Genomic DNA, 18,831 nt, shown 5'->3' with positions numbered 1-18,831 from the left:
ACTACTTGTACAATGAGGCGCGCCCGTTTTGGAACCAACAGCCTCTTTTTGCTCTTTCATTCTGCGTATGCCGGTCAGTGAGTTGCTTGTTTTATACCTGTAGTGGAACATCTCTTAAGTCGGCAGGGCCCCCTTCGAGAGAACCAGAGAGAACCCAGAGAGGACTGCGTCTTCGTCTTTCACCCCGGGAGTGTGCTATGCTTGCCGCTCACTGATCCATCCTATCCTCCACACGCCCCGTAATCGCATAGCATCATGTACGCCCATTCGCTCAAGCCGCGCTCTCGGTTACTGTCGCCCGTCTTCATCTTCATCTTCAGTCTCTTTGTCTTCTTTCAGCTCATCCGCTGGTGCCGGCCCGCCCCCGGCGCTACCGACCGGATCTTCCTCGAGGACGAGACGGAAGAGTCCTGCAGGCATCACGATGGCCTCTCCGACGTCTTCGTCGTCTTCAAGACCGGCGCCACCGAGTCCCTAGACCAGGTGCCCACCCACCTCGCCACCACCCTGCGCTGCGTCCCGCACTACGCCATCTACTCCGACTACGACGAGGTCATCGACGGCGTGCATGTCCAGGACGCCCTCGACGAGGTCCGCGCCGATCTCAAGGACACCCACCCGGACTTCGAGTACTACCAGCGTCTGCAGGACGGCGGCCGGTCCGCCTTCTCGGACGAGGAGAACGCACAGTGGGCCGCTACCCAGAGTACTATCGCTGGCCGCGACACGCCTGGCTGGCGGCTGGACAAGTGGAAGTTCCTGCCCGCTGCCGAGAAGGCGCTGCGCCAGGGAGCCGCCACGGGCGCCAACTGGTACGTCTTCTACGAGGGCGACAGCTACATCTTCTGGCGCAACGTGCTCGACTGGATCGCCAACCTCGATCCGGCCCAGCCGCACTACCTCGGCAACCCCATGATCATCGGCGACGTCGCCTTCGCCCACGGCGGCTCCGGCTTCGTGCTGTCGCGCACCGCGCTCGAGATGGTCGTCGAGTACCGCCGCCAGAACCTCGAGTTCTACGACGCCTTCACCGCGAGCCACTGGGCCGGCGACTGCGTCCTGGGCAAGGCCCTCGCCGACGCCGGTGTGCCCTTGCTCTACGCCCGCCCCAACCTCCACGGCGACCACCCCGCCGAGCTGGGCTTTTGGGCTCTGTCTCCGACCCTACGAGCCAGGATTGGTGCTACAATATTGCCAGCTACCACCACATGGCGCCATCTGACATTGTGCAGATGTCCATGTTCGAGCGCCAGTGGAACAAGGGGGTAAGTTGCATTGGCTTTCAGAGCCCCATCCTTGCCAGGATGAAGCTTTACTTTTTCATACTAACCTGAACTTTTGCAATAGAACCGCACGCTTCTACGGCACGGAGACGTCTTCACGAATTGGGTCTTGCCGCACATCGCATCGCGACGCGATGCCTGGGACAATATGTCCGAAGACATCGTGGAGTACCCCGAAGGCACGACCATCACCATGCGGGACTGCTACAAGGTCTGCCTGGGCCAACCGGACTGCATGCAGTACTCGCTCTCTGGGCAGTCGACTTGCAGGACGTCTAAGATGATGCGGCTCGGTCGCCGACGTCCAGCGGTCGAGGGCGAGGAGACCATGGCGTCGGGCTGGATGACGCATCGGGTAAATGCGTTTGTGGAAGTCATGGACGAGTATTGCGGCCAGGATGGCTGGGTACTACCATAGTTCCACTCGTGTTTCTTTTGTTTACTATGTCCATTATGTGTAGATGGCTTGGTTGTCATTTTTGAACTTGAAATTATATGGAGCGACGGCGTTAAAAGGGCGGTACCAACCAAACATCATCTGCGGGATAGCGGCGGAGATGGGAACAGGAGCATTTGCATCTTCGGGGGGATTCTCGTGGGGAACAAGGTCCCGATACCCATTGGGGGAATTGTATAAGATACCGAGGCTTCACTGGCCATCATCTAGCATATTCTAGATTCTCTACTAGAAGAATCCAAACCATTCAACAACATACCTGTCGTGTCTGACCCTTTGTCATCCGAGACCCAATCGTGCTCTACGTTGTCACGGGAACGCGGCGTCTTTCTCCTATCGTGGCACGAATGGTCACCACCCCCTAATCGCTGGGTGCCAGAGTCCCGGGCGCCGATGATGCAGCAACGAATAGCCGCTCGGATAATGAGGTCCGTCCATTGTAGGTATACAAAGATTCGTGGAGGTCTCGTACGACTCGTTACCCCGCGGCATATGCACGTAGATAAATGAGGTCGTTCGTCCAATAGGCCGCACTCCATCCTTAAAACAAGGCACGCGCATACAGTTTGTCGGAGGCTCATGAACAATTTGATAGAGCCTCATACTTCCAAGGCGGTTTCCATAGTGACTGGACTAGACTGAGGCACACAGGGGCTTTACCATCTACATCCAAACTGGGATCATGGAGTATTCGGCGCACATCTGGCCCCTAGTCGTGGTAGTGTTCTTCTCGTTCTGGCTGGTGTCAACGGCCATCTCCTGGTGGCGGCTCCGCCACGTTCCGGGCCCCTTCTTCGCCTCTGTCTCATGGCTATGGGCCCCGTACAAGATCTTCCGCGGCGGCGGCGTCGACCACTCGTACCTGCGCAAGTACGGGCCCGTGGTGCGGACGGGGCCCAACCAGGTCCTCATCGACGATCCCCAGGCCTTTCGACAGCTCAACGGGGCCCGCAGCCTGGCCCACCGCGACACGTGGTACTCGATGTCCAAGCTGGACCCGGAGCAGGACACGACGTTCTCTTCGCTGGAGATCGGCCCGCACGACCGGCTCAAGGCCAAGGCGGCACCCGGCTACAGCGGGCGCCATGGCGGCGTCGACTTCGAGGACGCCGTTGACAGAACGATCAAGTACTTCATCGACGCTATCCGACGCCGGCACCTCTCCTCCTCCAAGGGAGGCGACGATGACGATGATCTCGTCGAGGTTGACTTCGCGCACCTCATTCGCTTCTTCACCGTCGACCTCATCACGGACGTCGGCTACGGGCAGAGGTTCGGCTTCCTGGATGGCAAGGACGACGAGTATCGATACACCTATGGGATCGAGCAGTTCGAGGCAGTGGCATCAATTCTGGCCGAGATACCACCATTGCGCCATCTGCTTGTTTCTCCTTTAATCGCACCGCTGCTGGCTCCCAGGCCAGGAGATAAATACGGGATGGGTAGGATTTCAGGGTCAGTACCATCTCGTCCCTTTTCTTTCGGCGGCTACCAACTGGATGCTAATAGGACGTATCTCCGGATAGTATTGCTCGCGAAATCATCCGTGGGCGTTTCGCGGACGACGCGAAGGATCGAGGAGACATGATTGTTCGTTTCGACATCCACAATCCCCGTCTTTTCCCTCAGAACCGCCAGGTCATAAAACAAAAATGTAAGAAGGCTGAATGGAGCTGACCGTACCACAACTTAGGGAGCATTTATGCGCAGTGGAATGAGCCAAAAGGAGACTCTGGCCGAATCCTTCGTTCAGATCCTGGCCGGCTCAGACACCACAGCCGTTGTCATCCGCACGACCATGTTGCATATCATCACGGCGCCGAGAGTCTACCAGCGCCTGAAACAGAACATCAAGGCTGCAGGCGTGGATGGTTCGTCCCCGATCAGCAACGAACAGGCTAAGAGTCTTTCTTACTTCCAGGTGAGTAAATTGCTTCCGTGCCTTACTTAGGTATATAAGTAGCTCTTGCTGCCCTTCCTTCTTTACATTGCGGATGGATTGCAACGCCTGTGGGGCGCAGCACTTGGGCTGACCCCTATCGTTTTATCTTGCCTACAACGCCAGGCCGTCATGTGGGAAGGCTTCCGAATGGGACCGCCCCTGCTCTACGGCCTGTTCAAAGTCCTCCCGCCGGGCGGTGCGACGCTCTGCGGCGTCCCGCTGCCCGGTGGCACATCGGTCGGCGCCAACAACGTCGCCATGATGCGGCGGACCGACGTCTTCGGCCGGGACGCGCGCCTCTTCCGCCCCGAGCGGTTCCTCGAGTGCGACGAGGAGACCCGGAAGGAGAGGGTCCGCACGGTGGAGCTGCTCTTCGGATTCGGGAGGTGGCAGTGCGCGGGCAAGAACCTGGCCATGATCGAAATGAACAAGATTTACTTCGAGGTAAGTGCCCGGCTCGTTTCCTTTCTCCGTCCTCAGCTTCTGCGTGATGTTCATATGAAACCGGATTTGTTGCCTCGAATGTGGAGGAGGAAGCAGAGAAGAATGAAGCATTGAGCATGCGGTGCCATTTGAGAACCGGATGTTGGCTATAAGCTGACTTATTCGTCCTGTCAGTTGCTGAGGGCTTTCGACTTTCAGATAGTCAATCCCGGCAAGGCGTGGGAAGTGAAGCCATCAACGGTAAGCATACAGAGCAAGATGTGGGTCAAGATCACAGATGCGTCAGATGAATAGCGCAATCTGGTTCCGTGCAGTGGGAATTCAGAAGGTCATGTGCTGTCTCCTACAAAAGGATGGGTTTGGGTTGCAAATTGTGGTCATAGGTCGGCTGCGGGTATGTCTGGTTTTGATGTGCATTCCCCCCCCTTTCCAAGCCCCTATTTATGCGGCACTTGGGAGAGGTATCATAAGTATGGAATCTGGTTTGAGCGCTCATTTAGGCTTGGTGAAATGATCTTTTAGTAAATAGTTTTTGAATGTTGACTTGAAGCTAGAAATAAGCCAAACGACTCAAGATAGTGACGGGAGCATGACTAGTCGCCAGAGCGTGGATGAGGTGGGACGTGACCATGTTCATAAGCTGGTTGTTCACAAAAGTATTCGAGACGCCAAGACGTAGTGTTTCAACTTATTCAGATAATGCAGGGAGCTATTCACGCAATGTGGTAGAGCCTGACCCTCTCACGCATGCCCCGCAGGACCTTGCTACAGTGTGCTACAGTGCGCTACCCCTCTATTGCGTCTTGACCTCCTGATCCAGCTCGACGGCCTTAACGTGCTCGTGGCTCTCCATGGTGCTAATGGAGTCTTTGGGGAATTCAACGCTGATATGGAGCAAACCGGTCAGTCCGAGTCGAGAAACATAGTTGCAGGCTGAGGGCTGGTTGGGGACATGGCATGGCAGTCGGGACAGAACAGGGTGAGGAGGGATTAGGCAGTAACATACGAGAATCCCTTGATGAGGTTGTACTCGTGGCCGATCTTGCCGCCCTGGTCCTCGGCATGCTTCTTCGCCGCGGCGATCTGGTCGGCCGACGCATCGGGCTTGCAGGTGACCTGTTCAAGTGAATGTTAAAAATCCCCCCTGGCTGAGCAGCAATCGAATCGTGCAACACGGCGGTAGACGTACGATGTAGGTAGGCATTTTGGCTCGTGCTGATTCGCGGAAGAAACGCTTGGGGTTTATTGCTTCTAGATAATAGGAGCGTGGGGATGTGGGCTTGGGGTTGATGTTTGTCTTGGAAGAAGGAGAAGCTGTCGAGGAGGCATGGGGATGCATGTACTTATTAAGAAGAGGCCGCCGCCTTATTTACTGAGGATCCAACCCCATCAACAGCTGGCTACCTAACCAATACTACGCGAGCCTACGGACGGAGAGCGAGATAAAGGAGTGGACGCAACAAACACAGTTGCATACGTCATGCCGCTAGCTTGTGCCTAAGGTTGCCTCTTGAAGCCGAGCCGTCAGTCACACACCACATGAGACGACAGCTTCAGTGACCTCACACACACCATACGAACTGCCAAGAACAAGAACAAGGCATGGCTTTGCGGCCCAACCAAGGTTTTGGGACTCGCTGTCATCGCGATGCATCTACCATCAAGACATACTAGTTTGATCTATGTCTCACTTGCATTGGTCTTTCCATGTGCTACCTGGCAGCCTGGCAAAAGACAACACTGAACAGTATGGGCAGAATGAGGGGTCTATCGCCTCGCTGTTGCGACTGGAACGGTTATCTTATCAAACCCACTGCCCCCTCCCTTAGGTTTCCAGGGTACTAACGTAGGTACTCCAGACACAGGGTACAGAGGTACGAGGCATAGCGTTCCCGCTAAATATATTGCCCCACATCGATAGAATCGATAAGCTGCGATTAGATAACCATCTCGAACTTTTTTTTTTTTACTGGTACGGGAACTGGAGTCAGGTATGTACGTAGAGGATATCGATCCCAGCCTGCGAACGGTTCTGGTGCTTTTTACATCAGAAACGCCGCCATCATGGAGGACCAGTCGCATAAGCCTCATCGCAAGGCCAAAGAAAAGAAGAAGCACTCCGGAGGTTGGTATATGTCTTTTCTCTTCCCAGATGCCTTGTCCTAACCGAGTTTGTCCTCTTAGATGTCAACCCCAAGGCCTTCGGTGTTTCCAACCCAGGCAAGCTTGCGAGACAAGCCGCTCGCTCGCAGGATATCAAGGAGAAAAGCTTTCACGTCCCTCTCGCCGACCGCACACCCGACCAAGCACCCGCGCCTCGTCTCGTCTCCATCGTTGGCCCGCCAGGCGTCGGAAAGACCACACTTCTAAAGTCGCTGGTTCGCAGATATGCCAAGGAGACCCTGCAGGAGCCCCAGGGCCCAATTACCGTAGTCACGTCCAAGAAACAACGTTTGACCTTCCAGGAATGCCCCAATACCTTAGAAGCTATGGTGGACACGGCCAAGGTGGCCGACATTGTTTTGCTGATGATTGACGGTAATTACGGGTTTGAAATGGAGACTATGGAATTTCTCAACGTCTTAAGTGCCACGGGTATGCCTGGAAATGTCTTCGGCGTCTTGACTCATTTGGATCTGTTCCGAAAGCCCCAAGCACTGAAAGACGCAAAGAAGCGACTGAAGCACCGACTCTGGAGCGAACTTTACAACGGCGCCCACCTGTTCTACTTGTCTGGAGTGATCAACGGACGCTACCCTGACCGCGAGATCCACAACTTGTCCCGTTTCCTTTCGGTCATGAAGAACCCTCGACCTTTAGTTTGGCGAAACTCGCATTGCTACTCTGTCATCGACTCGTTCCGAGATGTTACGCACCCTACAGCCATGGAGGAAGACAAGAACTGCGACCGAACAATCGCCTTAAGCGGATATCTAAGGGGTACCAACATTTCGGCCGAGGGGCAGAGAGTTACGATCCCTGGCCTCGGCGACTTCACCGTATCTCAAGTCCAGGCGCTGCCGGATCCGTGTCCTACACCGCAAATGGTACAGGCAATGGCAAAAATAACAGGAAAGACCGGCAGGAGGAGGCTGGATGAGAAAGACAAGAAGGTCCACGCGCCCATGTCCGACAGATCTGGTCTCAAGATTGATGGAGACGCCATCTGGATTACCCGGGAGAAGGGCTTCAACTTCGACAAGGACGCCGAGGGTGTCGAACGCGGCGAAGGCGAAGAACTCATCATCTCACTGCAAGATCAGAAGAGGCTGCTCGGCCAAACCGACGATGGTGTCCAACTTTTCCGCGGTGGCGAAAAGATCTTGAAAGTCGCCGAGGAAGAGGACACTGGTAGAAAGAAGCACAGAACCGTCAGGGTGGCTGACAGAGACGATGACGAAGACGAAATCATGGTCGACGAGGGCTTCGTCAGCGGCGAGGACGACGCTGGGTCGGACGAGGAGGCTGAGTTCAGTGAACAGAAACTGGGCAAACTTTTCCGCCAAGATAAGGATAAGACTGGTAACGACGATGAATTTGTCTTTGCTGACAGCGACTCGGATATGGGTGATCTTGGCTCCGAAGATGAGGATGAGGAAGCCGATGAGGATTCGGATGACGACGAAGACCTCGACGACGACGACGAAGACCAAGCAGAAAGCCGGTGGAAGGAGAACCTTACGCGAAGAGCATCGAGCATGCACGACAACCGTCCATCATATCGGACTGCTGATCTTGCACGGCTGATGTACAACACATCCATTTCCGCCGATGAGGTTCTGCAAAGGTGGAAAGGCGAGGTTGAACAAGAGGAAGAGGAAGACGATATCGAAGCAGCTGACGAAGATGATTTCTTCAAGAAGACCAAGAACGAAAAGGACACCTCGACTGATGATCGCGCCGTGCCTACCTACGACTACGAGCAACTCGCTGTCAAGTGGACCCTGGAAGATAACATCGAGCTCATTCGAGAGCGCTTCACCACTGCGAACCTCAATGGCGCTGGCGGAGAAGGCGAAGATGGCGAGGACGCATTTGGAGACGAAGACAGTGAGGGTGATGGAGAGTTTGAAGATCTTGAGACTGGCGAGGTTCACAAGGCTGAATCAAAGCCAGCGGAAGACTTCGACGCGGAGCGAGCCCAGAACGCGAAGCGTAAAGAGGAACTGAAGCTTCGATTCGAACAAGAAGACCGTGAGGGTTTTGCCAACGATAAGGCTAATGCTCGGCGTGAGGCCGGTGCAGATGCCGACGAGTTCGGTGAGGACCAATGGTATGACAGGCAGAAGGCTGTCATCCAGAAGCAGCTCGATATCAACAATGCCGAGTTCGAGGCTCTGGATGAGTTGCAGCGTGTCAGTGTTGAGGGTTACCGCGCTGGTCAGTATGTGACCATTACGATCGAAGGTGTACCGGCCGAGTTCACCGAGAACTTCGATGCCCGTATGCCAATCATTATTGGCGGAATTACTCCGACTGAAGATCGGTTTGGATTCTGCCAAGCGAGAATCAAGAGACACAGATGGCATAAGAAGATTCTTAAGTCCGGAGACCCTCTTATCATCTCTCTGGGTTGGCGCAGATTCCAGACTCTGTAAGCACCACCCCCTTTATACGTTCCAGTTGACATTAGGATGCCCAAACTAACTGACTTTACTCAGACCCATGTACAGCACATCCGACAATCGAACAAGGAACCGTCTACTAAAGTACACACCTGAACATATGCATTGCTTTGCTACCTGGTGGGGTCCTCTTATAGCACCCAACACTGGCTTCGCCGCCTTCAACTCGTTCTCGTCCCAGAACCCTGGCTTCAGAATTGCTGCCTCGGGCACCATTCTGAGCGTTGATGAGACGACCGAAACTGTCAAGAAGCTCAAGTTGACTGGTGTACCTTACAAGATCTTCAAGAACACTGCTTTCATCAAAGATATGTTCAACTCGTCTCTTGAAGTGGCTAAGATGGAGGGTGTGGCCATCAAGACGGTTTCCGGCGTTCGCGGTCAGATCAAGAAGGCTCTCAGCAAGGACGATGGCAAGTTCCGTGCAACCTTCGAAGATAAGATCCTGATGAGCGATATTGTGATTATGCGCGCCTGGTATCCTATCAAACCCCACCGTTACTACAACCCTGTGACGAACCTGCTTGGAGGATGGCAGGGTATGCGGTTGACTGGTGAGGTTCGTCGAGACCAAGGCTTGCCCACGCCACAGAACAAAGACAGCAAGTACAAGCCGATTGAGAGGCAAACGCGCCATTTCAACCCTCTACGAGTGCCCCGTGCTCTTGCCGCCGACTTGCCCTTCAAGTCCCAGATCATCCAGACAAAGGCTCAGCGCCACAAGACATACACACAGAAGCGTGCCGTGGTCTTGGGGGGCGAGGAGAAGAAGGCTCGCGACCTCATGCAAAAACTCACGACTATTCGCAAAGACACGGTGGCCAAGCGTCACGCCAAGAAGGAGGAGAAGCGTGCCGAGTTCCGCAAGAAGATGGCGGTCCTCGCAGACAAGAAGGAACAGCGCGAGAAGAGAGAGACCAAAGACTACTGGCGCCAAGAGGGCCGCAAGAGAAAGGCGGACGAGAGCGGTGGCGGCGGCAAGAGGAGACGCTAGTCTTGTTGTCGTTGCCCGGATTTGCGTGCTGCGTTTTTCCATCGCAACAAGCTGTATACTTAAATCTATAGTATTTGCCCGGCTTAGAGGCGTATATAAAAGCTTGCATATTTCATGATTTCAAACATCTCCTGTTCAGTACCTGTGAGTCACGATTCTGACAGGCAATGTTAACTAACCCCTGAAATGAAGTGAGATATCCCATCCTGTAATGGGTTGGAGCTGGGTGTAGTACGAACATAGCTTCTAATCCGGAGAAACCTGTTTGGCCGCACCTTTATCATCCCCTGTCGAGAGTTATGTTTGGCTTTGGTGTCGATGCATTGTGCTTCGATGGGCGGTTCCACTGCGTGCCGGGCGCACTTGAGCAGGATTCTACAGGAGCCAAGGAAGTGGCCGGCAGAACAGCCAACACTTGGGCAATCTTTTCGATCGGTTTCCCGTGTTTACATCACCGTGATTACGAGCCGCATTAGCGCTCGGTAGGGCACCTTGACGGCGCGCCTTGTGTGGCCTGGTCGAGATTCCGCATGTTGGCACGGATGGGTAGCTGCCACACGTAGGAAACTACAAGGTGTCCAGGGCAGGGTATTGACTTCATACGAGCGCACGATAGATCGCTCGGAGCAGCTGCACCAAGGGAAGCCAATGCGTAACGAGAGAGGCTCGATTTCTGTCTAGCACCATTGGTTTCGTTGCCCACTTTCTTTCCTGCATCATTGGCTACCCCGATGTACAGATGCCCAAGGCATGCATGAACCATCGTACCCATACAGGTATAACCGCTAGCACGATGCAACCGTTTTTGACCCAGAGCGGTCAGCTGGTAAATGTGTGATAGAGAAAGCGGTGACATGAATTTCGTTGCAACGAACCTAAACTCGCGTGTCTCGTAGATCGATGCAATGGACTGAGACAACATAACAGAAGGGGCTAGATTCTCTTCCTGGGCCGATCACCTTTAGCTAATCTCCCATTCTTGCGTGAATGAGTAGTTAAAGGGTCACGACAAACGTTGAAGCTCGCTGGATACATGTGGGTTGCATGTGGACATGGTGACCGTAACAAGCTCACATGGACAGTGCAATGCCCAGCTGGATTCATAGAATGAGGCCTGGCCGGTGACCCGGCCTACGAGGCTCGACGTATTAACCCGGAATAGTCAAGCCATGCCATGAGGCATAGACATATACTTCAACGGTCGCCATAAACACAACGGCACGTCTCGTGTTAAGAGGCTCAAACTTGCTCTAGTTCGTGCGGCAGGGGCTTATAATAAACCGCCCCTTGCCCATACTCGTTTGAACGAGGGCATCGGAACCTTGCTGTGACTTGTGCCAACCCACGTGTTCCTCCCCTTTTCTCTTATCCCCAGTTCCGTACCCTAGTTGCATACTTCCTTGACTCCTCCTCAAAATGCGTGCCCAGACGACACTGCTCGCCCTGTTCGGCCTGCTGGCTGGCAATGTCGTGAGGGCCGACATGCGCATGACGAGCCCGCCGCCCATTATGAAGCAGGGGATCGAGGGGCCTTGCGACATGATGGACCCCTACGACCGGACCAACGTCGAGGAGTGGCCCATCCGCGGCCACGACGTCGGCCTTGTCTTCGACGTGAACAACGCCTACGTCACCCTCCAGGCGACCGTGGTCAACGAGGGCTCCATTGAGGACTTCCGCGACCTGCGCCCGCCCATCCACATCCACCGCGCCGACGACTACTGCTTCATGCGCGTCCGGGGCGTCCGGGAGTGGATCGGCAAGGACGCCCTCTTCCAGGTCAAGCAGTACATCCCCGGCTATGGCTATAACTTCACGGTATGTCTGGTGGAGCCCCCCCCCTATGTCATGCATAAGGTCTTGAGAGAGAGAGAGAGAGAAAAGAAAAAGATGTAGATTGACTGATCGCTCAACAGTGTGCGGCCATCAAATTCGTCGTCGGAGGCCCGCACAAGCCGACCTGCCGCGGCTTCCATGATCAACTCGTCCAGACGGTTGCGCACCCGCTAGATGGCCCGCCAATGGAGGAGGGCGATGGGGAAATCAAGTACGTCGAAGCCGACGAATGAGACAAACGACGACGACAACGACGACGTTGACGTCTTGGGGCAGTGACGATGCTCGAGGTATGGCGGCAACTAGGTAGTCGTCGGTCCTGGTTTCCATATCCGACAAGCGCGGGAACGAGTACACATATCGCCCAACGTCCAATCCGGCTGTTTTGGACCGCCTCTCGGGTGTGAGCGTCAGGTGAGCATCAAATTGGAAGTTCGGAAGCCCGCTCCCCCCCCCCCTTAGCTCATAAAACATGGAGTTTATTGCGTGCAGACTATCCGTTCTGCTTTGTTTGAGAAACCGCAGCAGAGACAGACAGGCGGACACCATGGTACAGAATGCAATTTGATCTTTATACATGACATGCATACCATGAACCCTGGCGTTAGACCCGCCAAGTAATCAAATTTACTAATCTGCAGAGCCAGTAGAGGTGGCCTTCGATTTGACTATAAACAAAATTACAATCAAGGAAATGCTGAGAGCGATGTCATGGACGGCCGAAGTTGGGCCTGACTGTTTTCCGTTTTTTTTCTCTTTCTTTCTTTCCCTTTTTTCCCCCGTCCTCTCCACCTTGTCTGGGATCAACATGGCCGCCAGTCAGCCAGCATCGTAGCACTGGGTACTGGGTAGACGGAAGAAATTGAGACGAAAATCACCATCATTAACTTTAGTTACATGTACAGATAGAGGGTTGGGTGTGTGGTAATTGGGCCATGCTTCTACTTTTCGTCACTACTACCGAACTACATGTACTCGATAAAACACTCCGATCGATCGGTTGATTTGACTCCAAAAGGCTGGTGGCCATCTGTGAGTTGGTGGGGATTCGGGATGCAGAGATGCAGGAAGGAGGGAAGGTAATTGATGTACGTCCAGACCGCAGGAATCATGGCACTTTCCCCGCGTGACAATTATAAGGTATCAGGAGATGGTATTTTGCCATCGAAATTTGCAAAACGCCATGGCAAGGCTCAATGCACTTCTTGATATTGGTCTGTATGCATGACGTGTAAATGACGGGTGCAATGCAGCGTCGGTGTAGAGCTTGGGAGCCAATGCGGCTGCATTCGTGCATCTTATAGATGGAAGCTGCGACTTGGCGAGACATGAAAGCGCAGCTGGTACGAGTTGTGGCGTGAGAGTTGCAGATTTGCTCGAGAGGTGAGGGTAGGTACTTGCCGTGCCTGCTTCAACGGGCAGGTATACATCGTCCATCCGCCTTACTCACCTCACGCGCTCCCGACTGTCCCTTCAAGTTTTCTTCTGCTCGGGCAGCCACTACGGCAGCGCCAAGCAAGCAACCCCCCCCCCCCCCATCTATAAGCTAGACCACCCCCATCCTTGGACTCTGCAGACGGCTTATAGGAAGTAGTCGACAGCAAGCAGTCTGCCCGTCCAAACCTACATGGCTCCATACCATCCTGCCATGCAACATCACAACAACCCACGTACTTCTCAGCGCCGCCCTTTAGCACCCAAAGGCAGCCCCAGCCCTGAAGTACTGGCACCCCAAGCTGGCCTCAAGGGTAACATTAGACCCAGACGCCAGATAACCAAGCATGCCGTGAGTCTCAAACGGCCCTGTATACTTCTGGGCTCTGCTGAACTGCTCTTTCTATCAAGTGTAAGCCATGCCGAGCCAAAAAAGTCAAGGTACGTCTCTCCCCCAAAACGTGCGGTGTCCCTGGATGGGCTCCATCCGCCCTTTCTACCTCACAGCTGACAGCCATTGGGCGTTACATCTAGTGTGACGGGAACTCGCCATGCACCCGTTGCACCCTGCGCGAGGTCGAGTGTGTCTCCAGCCTGACGGACGACAAGATTTCTCTGCAAAACGCCCATGCCAACTTGGAGGCCCAGCAACTGCGAGAGGAAGACTACAAGACCGTATTCACTGCCCTGCAGAGCCGAAGCGATGGAGAGGCGGCGGAGATACTGGCCCATCTGAGGATGGGAATGGCCGTCAGCGCCATTGCGGAGCGTTTGCGGAAGGCCGGGGACGAAACCCGAACTTCTCTCTGGCCCCAAGGCCGAAATATGCAGCCAACTCCCTCTACAGCGCACAAGCCAGCTTGGTCGTTGCGCACCCTCGAGCAGAGTTTCCTCGTGCCGCTGTTTGATAGCAGCACATGGGACGTCCAGCAAGAAGAGGGGCATGTGGACGAAGGAGACGGCGATACGGACACGAGCCCCTATGACACGGAAATATGGCAAGAGCCTCTGTTACAGGTAAGCCACAACAAGTCCCTACTTACCGCACATTATATATATATATATATCTGAGACGTGTTCTAGCTCCGATACTTTGGCAACCTGCCGTTCACCAGCGGAGTAAAGGCGAACCATTACCCGGCAAACGTCCAGGCTATACAGGTGTCGAATATCTGCAATGTTCTCTGGGCAGCCATGCCGGCAAACTGCTGCTCCGGAGGTGAGCTGCCCTGCTTCCCAGCACTCTTGATGTATAGCGGCTCACAATGGGCAGGATACTCTACCAAGGGTGCTCTCTCGGGAATACTCGACATTGCCCATCAGCTGATCGCCGCCGGCACCCCGGCGCGCGAGATCACGGGCGAGCACCACAACGTGCTGGCCATCGTAAGCCCCACCGAGTTCTCGCGCTCGTCGCTCCTGTCCCAATGGGCGGCCCGATTCATCTTCAGCATCACGGGCACGGCCTGCACCCTCACCTCCATGGCCGCCGCTTGGCGTGTCTGGATTTTGATGCGGTGGCGAATCGACCCGTCGCCCGAGACGTACGCGGCCATGCCGGAATGGATGCGGCCTACCACCAAGCAGCTGCTCTACCCCCACGTGGAGATTGTCGACTCGATCGCTTATCCCAAACTGCGAGATGCGGTGACTTCCCGCCCATCTATGCAGGCCCACCCGAATCTTGTGTGGCTCATGGATGCATATCGAGGTTGCAGGTAGGGAGACCCATTCCGAAACCGACATCACACACAGCGCTTATGCTAGCATCCCATCTAACTCGATGTTTTCTTCTGCAGATGTAGCTTTGCTATGGAATTTTCCGAAATCGTTTGCTATAATAAGACAACTGGCCAACCAGACTTCACAGAGCTTGCAAAGGTATGTGTTTCAAATGTTGAGCAATGCGATGTAGAACCCCCTTGGTACGGTAGAAACTTACCAGGAGTGGGAACAGGCATGTGTCGCAGACCTTGACAATTGGACAATTGGGCCAGTGTTTCGTCGGTATCTGCCGAATATGGACCAGCTCGTAAATATTCGACTCGATGATGACTTCCCGGAGCCGAGGATACCTAAGGAAACGTAGAACTATTTTAGATTAATAAAGGTGGCTGCGCTCAGCCTGGAGCTGTCATGGTATTTGGTCAGATTGAATTCTCGCGACTCTTTTGTCTGACCCAATCCTCCGTGCCTGGATCGTCTGCCAATTACGACTCTCGGGATGGTTGGTCTGCCACGCCCTTTCTGGGTATGTGTCTGACTACGCACTATAGATTCAGTGAGTGGTATAGAACCATAGCTTTCCCATAACGAAGGACAGCCCGCGTAGCAAAACATCTAGAGGGCGACGATAAAAGTTGGTAGCAACTCCGCTGCGCGGCCTGGTATTCTCTCGCAGATTTCGGTCTCCATTCCCCGCAGTGCGTTCGGCGTATCGTGAAGCTTCGTGAACATATTGAACATTTCTTCGATGCCTTGTGGCAGGGGATTAGGCCTGTGGCCCCGGCTCCGTGCTGACGAACGAACCGGCGTCTCGCCGTCGACATTGGCCGCATCCACACCGGCTCCTTGTTCGAGCAGGAGTAGGGCCGTACTGGCCCGCACCGTCGGTCTCCCGCGGCATGGTGCAAGGGCGTGCCCCCTTTCGCATGCATTGTCTTCGTCGAACAGGGCACCGTATCGGAGCCGGCTGGGAGTGTGACCGGATACTTGGCAGGAGGCCAGCTTCGCTGTCGTCTTCGCGAAGGCTCGGGCCCACCCCGTTTCCCAGGAGCAGACGGGCCAGCACACCGTGGCCAGCAGTACGGGAGTTCGACAGATCTGGGAAGAACGTGGTGTTCAGGTCTAGATATGTGTTCCCCATGGAGTCTGGTCAGTTCATCAGGCAGTGTGGCACTGACGAACGGCATGGCCGAAACCCACCCATGAGGCTTTCAGCGTTGTCCATCCCACGGAATGGCCGCGCATGCCGATAGGAGGGTTGTGTGGACGAATCCAGAAAATACGTTTCGACACTCTCCGAGTGGCCCAGGAGGTAGCGGGCCATGTCCACCTGGCGTGCAGCGCAGGCGTCGATAAGATCTTGTGGCATGCCGGGCGGGGAGAGGCGACCCTCATCGACTGCATCCTAATTTGTTTGTTACGCGCCGAGGAGACGATAAACTTCAATGCTTCCGTTCTCCAGGAGCACGAGAAAACATCGTCAGCGCGACCCAAGCTGTAGCCGTCGACTCGGTGTTTTGCGAGGTACGCTTCGAGGGCTACGACATCGTACTGTCCAATGTGTGCCCTGATGGGGACTCAGTGTCTTCTTCACCGGCCAACGACTCTCTCATGGCGCCGTAGACGAAGGACTGGGCGGGACCACTCCACCAAACAATCGAAAATGAAGAGAAACGAGCTTTGGGTCTCTTGGGACTGTGGGCTGCCTGACCATTGGGAATGGATATTACATAGGCTACCTAGACGTTGTTGAGCTAGAGGGCAATTACTATCTTGGTGTATGCACTGCCGAGCGTTGGAAGACGTCCGTCCACTACTCCAATCCTTCCGCCGCTGGCTGGGAATTAGCAACACGACAAAAGCCAATGAGTGAGTCGTCGCCTAGTCACGGAAACGACCGCCTCGTTCAGACTGCCCGTTTAGGCAATTGCCGAGAGCAGGCTGACCATGATCTGCCGGAGAAACTCTGAGCAGTTCTTCCTTCTGCGGTCGGGCACATCGGATGAAGTTTTCTGGATGAGATGCCCTGGACAGTGCCTGGGGACGTCCTCCAAAGACCCACTGGGCCGCTGCAGGGCCGTGCTGGCCAATTTCCAGACGAAGGCATCGTCTGGAGTTTGCCCACGGCTGGCCCTGCAGAAGCCCTGAGCCCAGAACTGAGCCCAGAACTGAGCCCTGCTAGGGCCGTCTCAGAAGCAGCCCCCCGTTGCGGCCCCACCTGCGTGTTTCCAGATGATTGCCTGCAAGCCCCTGGATTCTGGCATCTTGGCGGATTTTGGCCCCGATTCCCAACTGGCTCCTTCTGGGCTCCTATGCCCGACCTGGTCGATATGATCCCCCGTCACGCCTCTCCGTTCCACCACCTCGGCGCGAACCATGCGTGCGGATTGGACCGACGCACCTCGTATCTCCACTTGGATCGTCGCAGGTAAAAGCAAAATCACACGGATCCTAGACTCAACTCATGCCAGTACCAGCCCGCACGGCCGCGCTCTACGGGCTCTACCACTGACCACTGGTCTGCCGGCGCCTGCGACCTTGCGGCTCTGCGAGTCGACGGCGACCCCATTGTTTTGATTCGGTCTTGAACATGTCATTGGCAAGGATGCTGCTACAAAACGCCATCCGACATGGGACGAAACCGTTACCCAATATCAGGAACCAAGCAAGGACCCCCCTCGGTCCATGTCAGCCGACAATTCTCTGGACCTCTTGGGCGAGACCCCCTTCAGTCTCGAGATGAAGGACCGTCCACTGTTCGGAAGAAGCCATCGATCGCTCTTCGGTCCAGGTGGTGGGGGGGTGAAGGAGGTATGGCTGTTGCGCCTGGCCGAGTATATAGAGAGGCCATGGCTCGGGTTACTCTTTTGCATTTTTTTTTCCTGCTACGCTCCTCAGCAGTCCAGTTCAGATCTCTTCCCTCCCTCCCTCGCTTTAACTATCTTCATTCTTTACCAGGTCGGTGACCTTCACGTTCTTTCTATACTCTACCACGAGATATCCATCGCACAGGTGCAACAATTTAGTCCGTTTTTCGCATACTACCAACGTTGCTATCGCCAACCGCTTCTTCACAACACCAACCATCCAAACAACCTTCGCCAAGATGCAGTACGCACTTACTTTCATCGCCCTCGCCGCCCCGGCCCTTGTCTCGGCCCACGGCGCCATCTCCTCTCCTAAGCCCCGTTCCGCCGGCAAGGCCATGGCCGCCGCGTGCGGTCAGCAGGTCCAGAACCAGCAGTCCGCGGATGCCTTCGGCAACATCCAGGGCGAGCTGCAGGTCGCGGCCAAGGACATGACGGCCGACTGCAACCTGTGGCTCTGCAAGGGCTTCCAGTTCGACGACAACTCGGCCAACGTCCAGTCCTACACCGTCGGCGAGAAGGTCCCCATCAAGTTCGACCTGCGCGCCCCCCACACCGGTACCGCCAACATCTCCATTGTCGACACCAAGTCCAACAGCATCATCGGCACCCCCTGAAGACCTACGACACCTTCGCCTCCAACTCGGCCCCTCAGGCCGCCGACGAGAAGAGTGTCACCGTCACGATCCCCGACCTTGGCGGTAAGTGCACCACCGCCGGTGAGTGTGTCATCCAGCACTACTGGGACGCCCGCTCCATCGACCAGACCTACGAGTCCTGCATCGACTTCACCGTCGGCGGTGGAGGTGCCGGTGCCGCTGACGCCGGTGCCGCCGCCCCTGTCTCCTCTGCTCCCGCCTCCTCCGCGGCTGCTAGCGCGCCCGCCCCCTACCACCCTCGCGACCCAGACCCGTGCTGCCACCAGCGCCGCCGCGGCTGCTCCTACTACCTCTGCCCCTGCTGCCGGCGGTGACGCTCCCGCCACTGGCGACTCCGGCGCTGCCCTGTACGGTCAGTGCGGCGGCAACGGCTTCTCCGGCGCCACCTCCTGCGCCGAGGGTACCTGCAAGAAGCAGAACGACTACTACTCTCAGTGCGTCCCCAACTAAGGGAGACAAGGAAGACCAGCATATGATGGATTGGATTGGTGCAGGCTTTAGTTTCGTTGTATATGTGATTTCCCACATCTCTCCAGAAAGCATTTAAATAAGGGAGTGGGGAGTA

At 55.3% G+C, this 18,831-nt stretch overlaps 8 protein-coding genes across 8 annotated transcripts; 6 read left to right on the top strand and 2 right to left on the bottom strand.

Annotated features, from left to right (window-relative positions):
- Nucleotides 1-255: 255 nt before the first annotated feature.
- On the top strand, nucleotides 256-1,701 carry PG986_005474 (uncharacterized protein; the record flags this gene model as incomplete). The annotated part of the gene is made up of 3 exons (XM_066841696.1): nucleotides 256-1,154; nucleotides 1,199-1,265; nucleotides 1,348-1,701. The coding sequence occupies 3 exons, from the start codon at nucleotides 256-258 to the stop codon at nucleotides 1,699-1,701; spliced, it is 1,320 nt and encodes a 439-aa protein (XP_066701558.1).
- Nucleotides 1,702-2,422: 721 nt separating this feature from the next.
- Nucleotides 2,423-4,420, top strand: PG986_005473 (uncharacterized protein; the record flags this gene model as incomplete). The annotated part of the gene is given in 5 exon segments (XM_066841695.1): nucleotides 2,423-3,195; nucleotides 3,451-3,661; nucleotides 3,806-4,126; nucleotides 4,301-4,366; nucleotides 4,379-4,420. 5 exon segments carry the CDS (start codon nucleotides 2,423-2,425, stop codon nucleotides 4,418-4,420), a joined length of 1,413 nt encoding a protein of 470 aa, XP_066701557.1.
- A 499-nt stretch (nucleotides 4,421-4,919) lies between these two features.
- Nucleotides 4,920-5,330, bottom strand: PG986_005472 (uncharacterized protein; the record flags this gene model as incomplete). Its single annotated transcript, XM_066841694.1, has 3 exons — nucleotides 4,920-5,010; nucleotides 5,133-5,242; nucleotides 5,316-5,330. 3 exons carry the CDS (start codon nucleotides 5,328-5,330, stop codon nucleotides 4,920-4,922), a joined length of 216 nt encoding a protein of 71 aa, XP_066701556.1.
- Nucleotides 5,331-6,190: 860 nt separating this feature from the next.
- Nucleotides 6,191-9,745, top strand: PG986_005471 (Glycoside hydrolase 2 (Mannanase- beta-galactosidase); the record flags this gene model as incomplete). The annotated part of the gene is made up of 3 exons (XM_066841693.1): nucleotides 6,191-6,251; nucleotides 6,311-8,720; nucleotides 8,788-9,745. The coding sequence occupies 3 exons, from the start codon at nucleotides 6,191-6,193 to the stop codon at nucleotides 9,743-9,745; spliced, it is 3,429 nt and encodes a 1,142-aa protein (XP_066701555.1).
- A 1,416-nt stretch (nucleotides 9,746-11,161) lies between these two features.
- Nucleotides 11,162-11,814, top strand: PG986_005470 (uncharacterized protein; the record flags this gene model as incomplete). The annotated part of the gene is made up of 2 exons (XM_066841692.1): nucleotides 11,162-11,563; nucleotides 11,662-11,814. 2 exons carry the CDS (start codon nucleotides 11,162-11,164, stop codon nucleotides 11,812-11,814), a joined length of 555 nt encoding a protein of 184 aa, XP_066701554.1.
- Nucleotides 11,815-13,229: 1,415 nt separating this feature from the next.
- On the top strand, nucleotides 13,230-14,737 carry PG986_005469 (uncharacterized protein; the record flags this gene model as incomplete). The annotated part of the gene is made up of 4 exons (XM_066841691.1): nucleotides 13,230-13,367; nucleotides 13,427-13,456; nucleotides 13,550-14,032; nucleotides 14,099-14,737. The coding sequence occupies 4 exons, from the start codon at nucleotides 13,230-13,232 to the stop codon at nucleotides 14,735-14,737; spliced, it is 1,290 nt and encodes a 429-aa protein (XP_066701553.1).
- Nucleotides 14,738-15,506: 769 nt separating this feature from the next.
- Nucleotides 15,507-16,109, bottom strand: PG986_005468 (uncharacterized protein; the record flags this gene model as incomplete). The annotated part of the gene is made up of 2 exons (XM_066841690.1): nucleotides 15,507-15,886; nucleotides 15,941-16,109. The coding sequence occupies 2 exons, from the start codon at nucleotides 16,107-16,109 to the stop codon at nucleotides 15,507-15,509; spliced, it is 549 nt and encodes a 182-aa protein (XP_066701552.1).
- Nucleotides 16,110-17,846: 1,737 nt separating this feature from the next.
- Nucleotides 17,847-18,716, top strand: PG986_005467 (uncharacterized protein; the record flags this gene model as incomplete). The annotated part of the gene is made up of 3 exons (XM_066841689.1): nucleotides 17,847-18,185; nucleotides 18,206-18,448; nucleotides 18,516-18,716. The coding sequence occupies 3 exons, from the start codon at nucleotides 17,847-17,849 to the stop codon at nucleotides 18,714-18,716; spliced, it is 783 nt and encodes a 260-aa protein (XP_066701551.1).
- Between the last annotated feature and the right edge of the window lie 115 nt (nucleotides 18,717-18,831).

The sequence above is a fragment of the Apiospora aurea genome, assembly GCF_038362705.1.
Source record: "Apiospora aurea strain CBS 24483 chromosome Unknown utg000004l_segment0_segment0, whole genome shotgun sequence".
Lineage (NCBI taxonomy): Eukaryota > Fungi > Ascomycota > Sordariomycetes > Amphisphaeriales > Apiosporaceae > Apiospora > Apiospora aurea.
The sequence above is the reverse complement of the archived record's forward strand: the minus strand, read 5'-3'. Positions and strand labels throughout refer to the sequence as shown.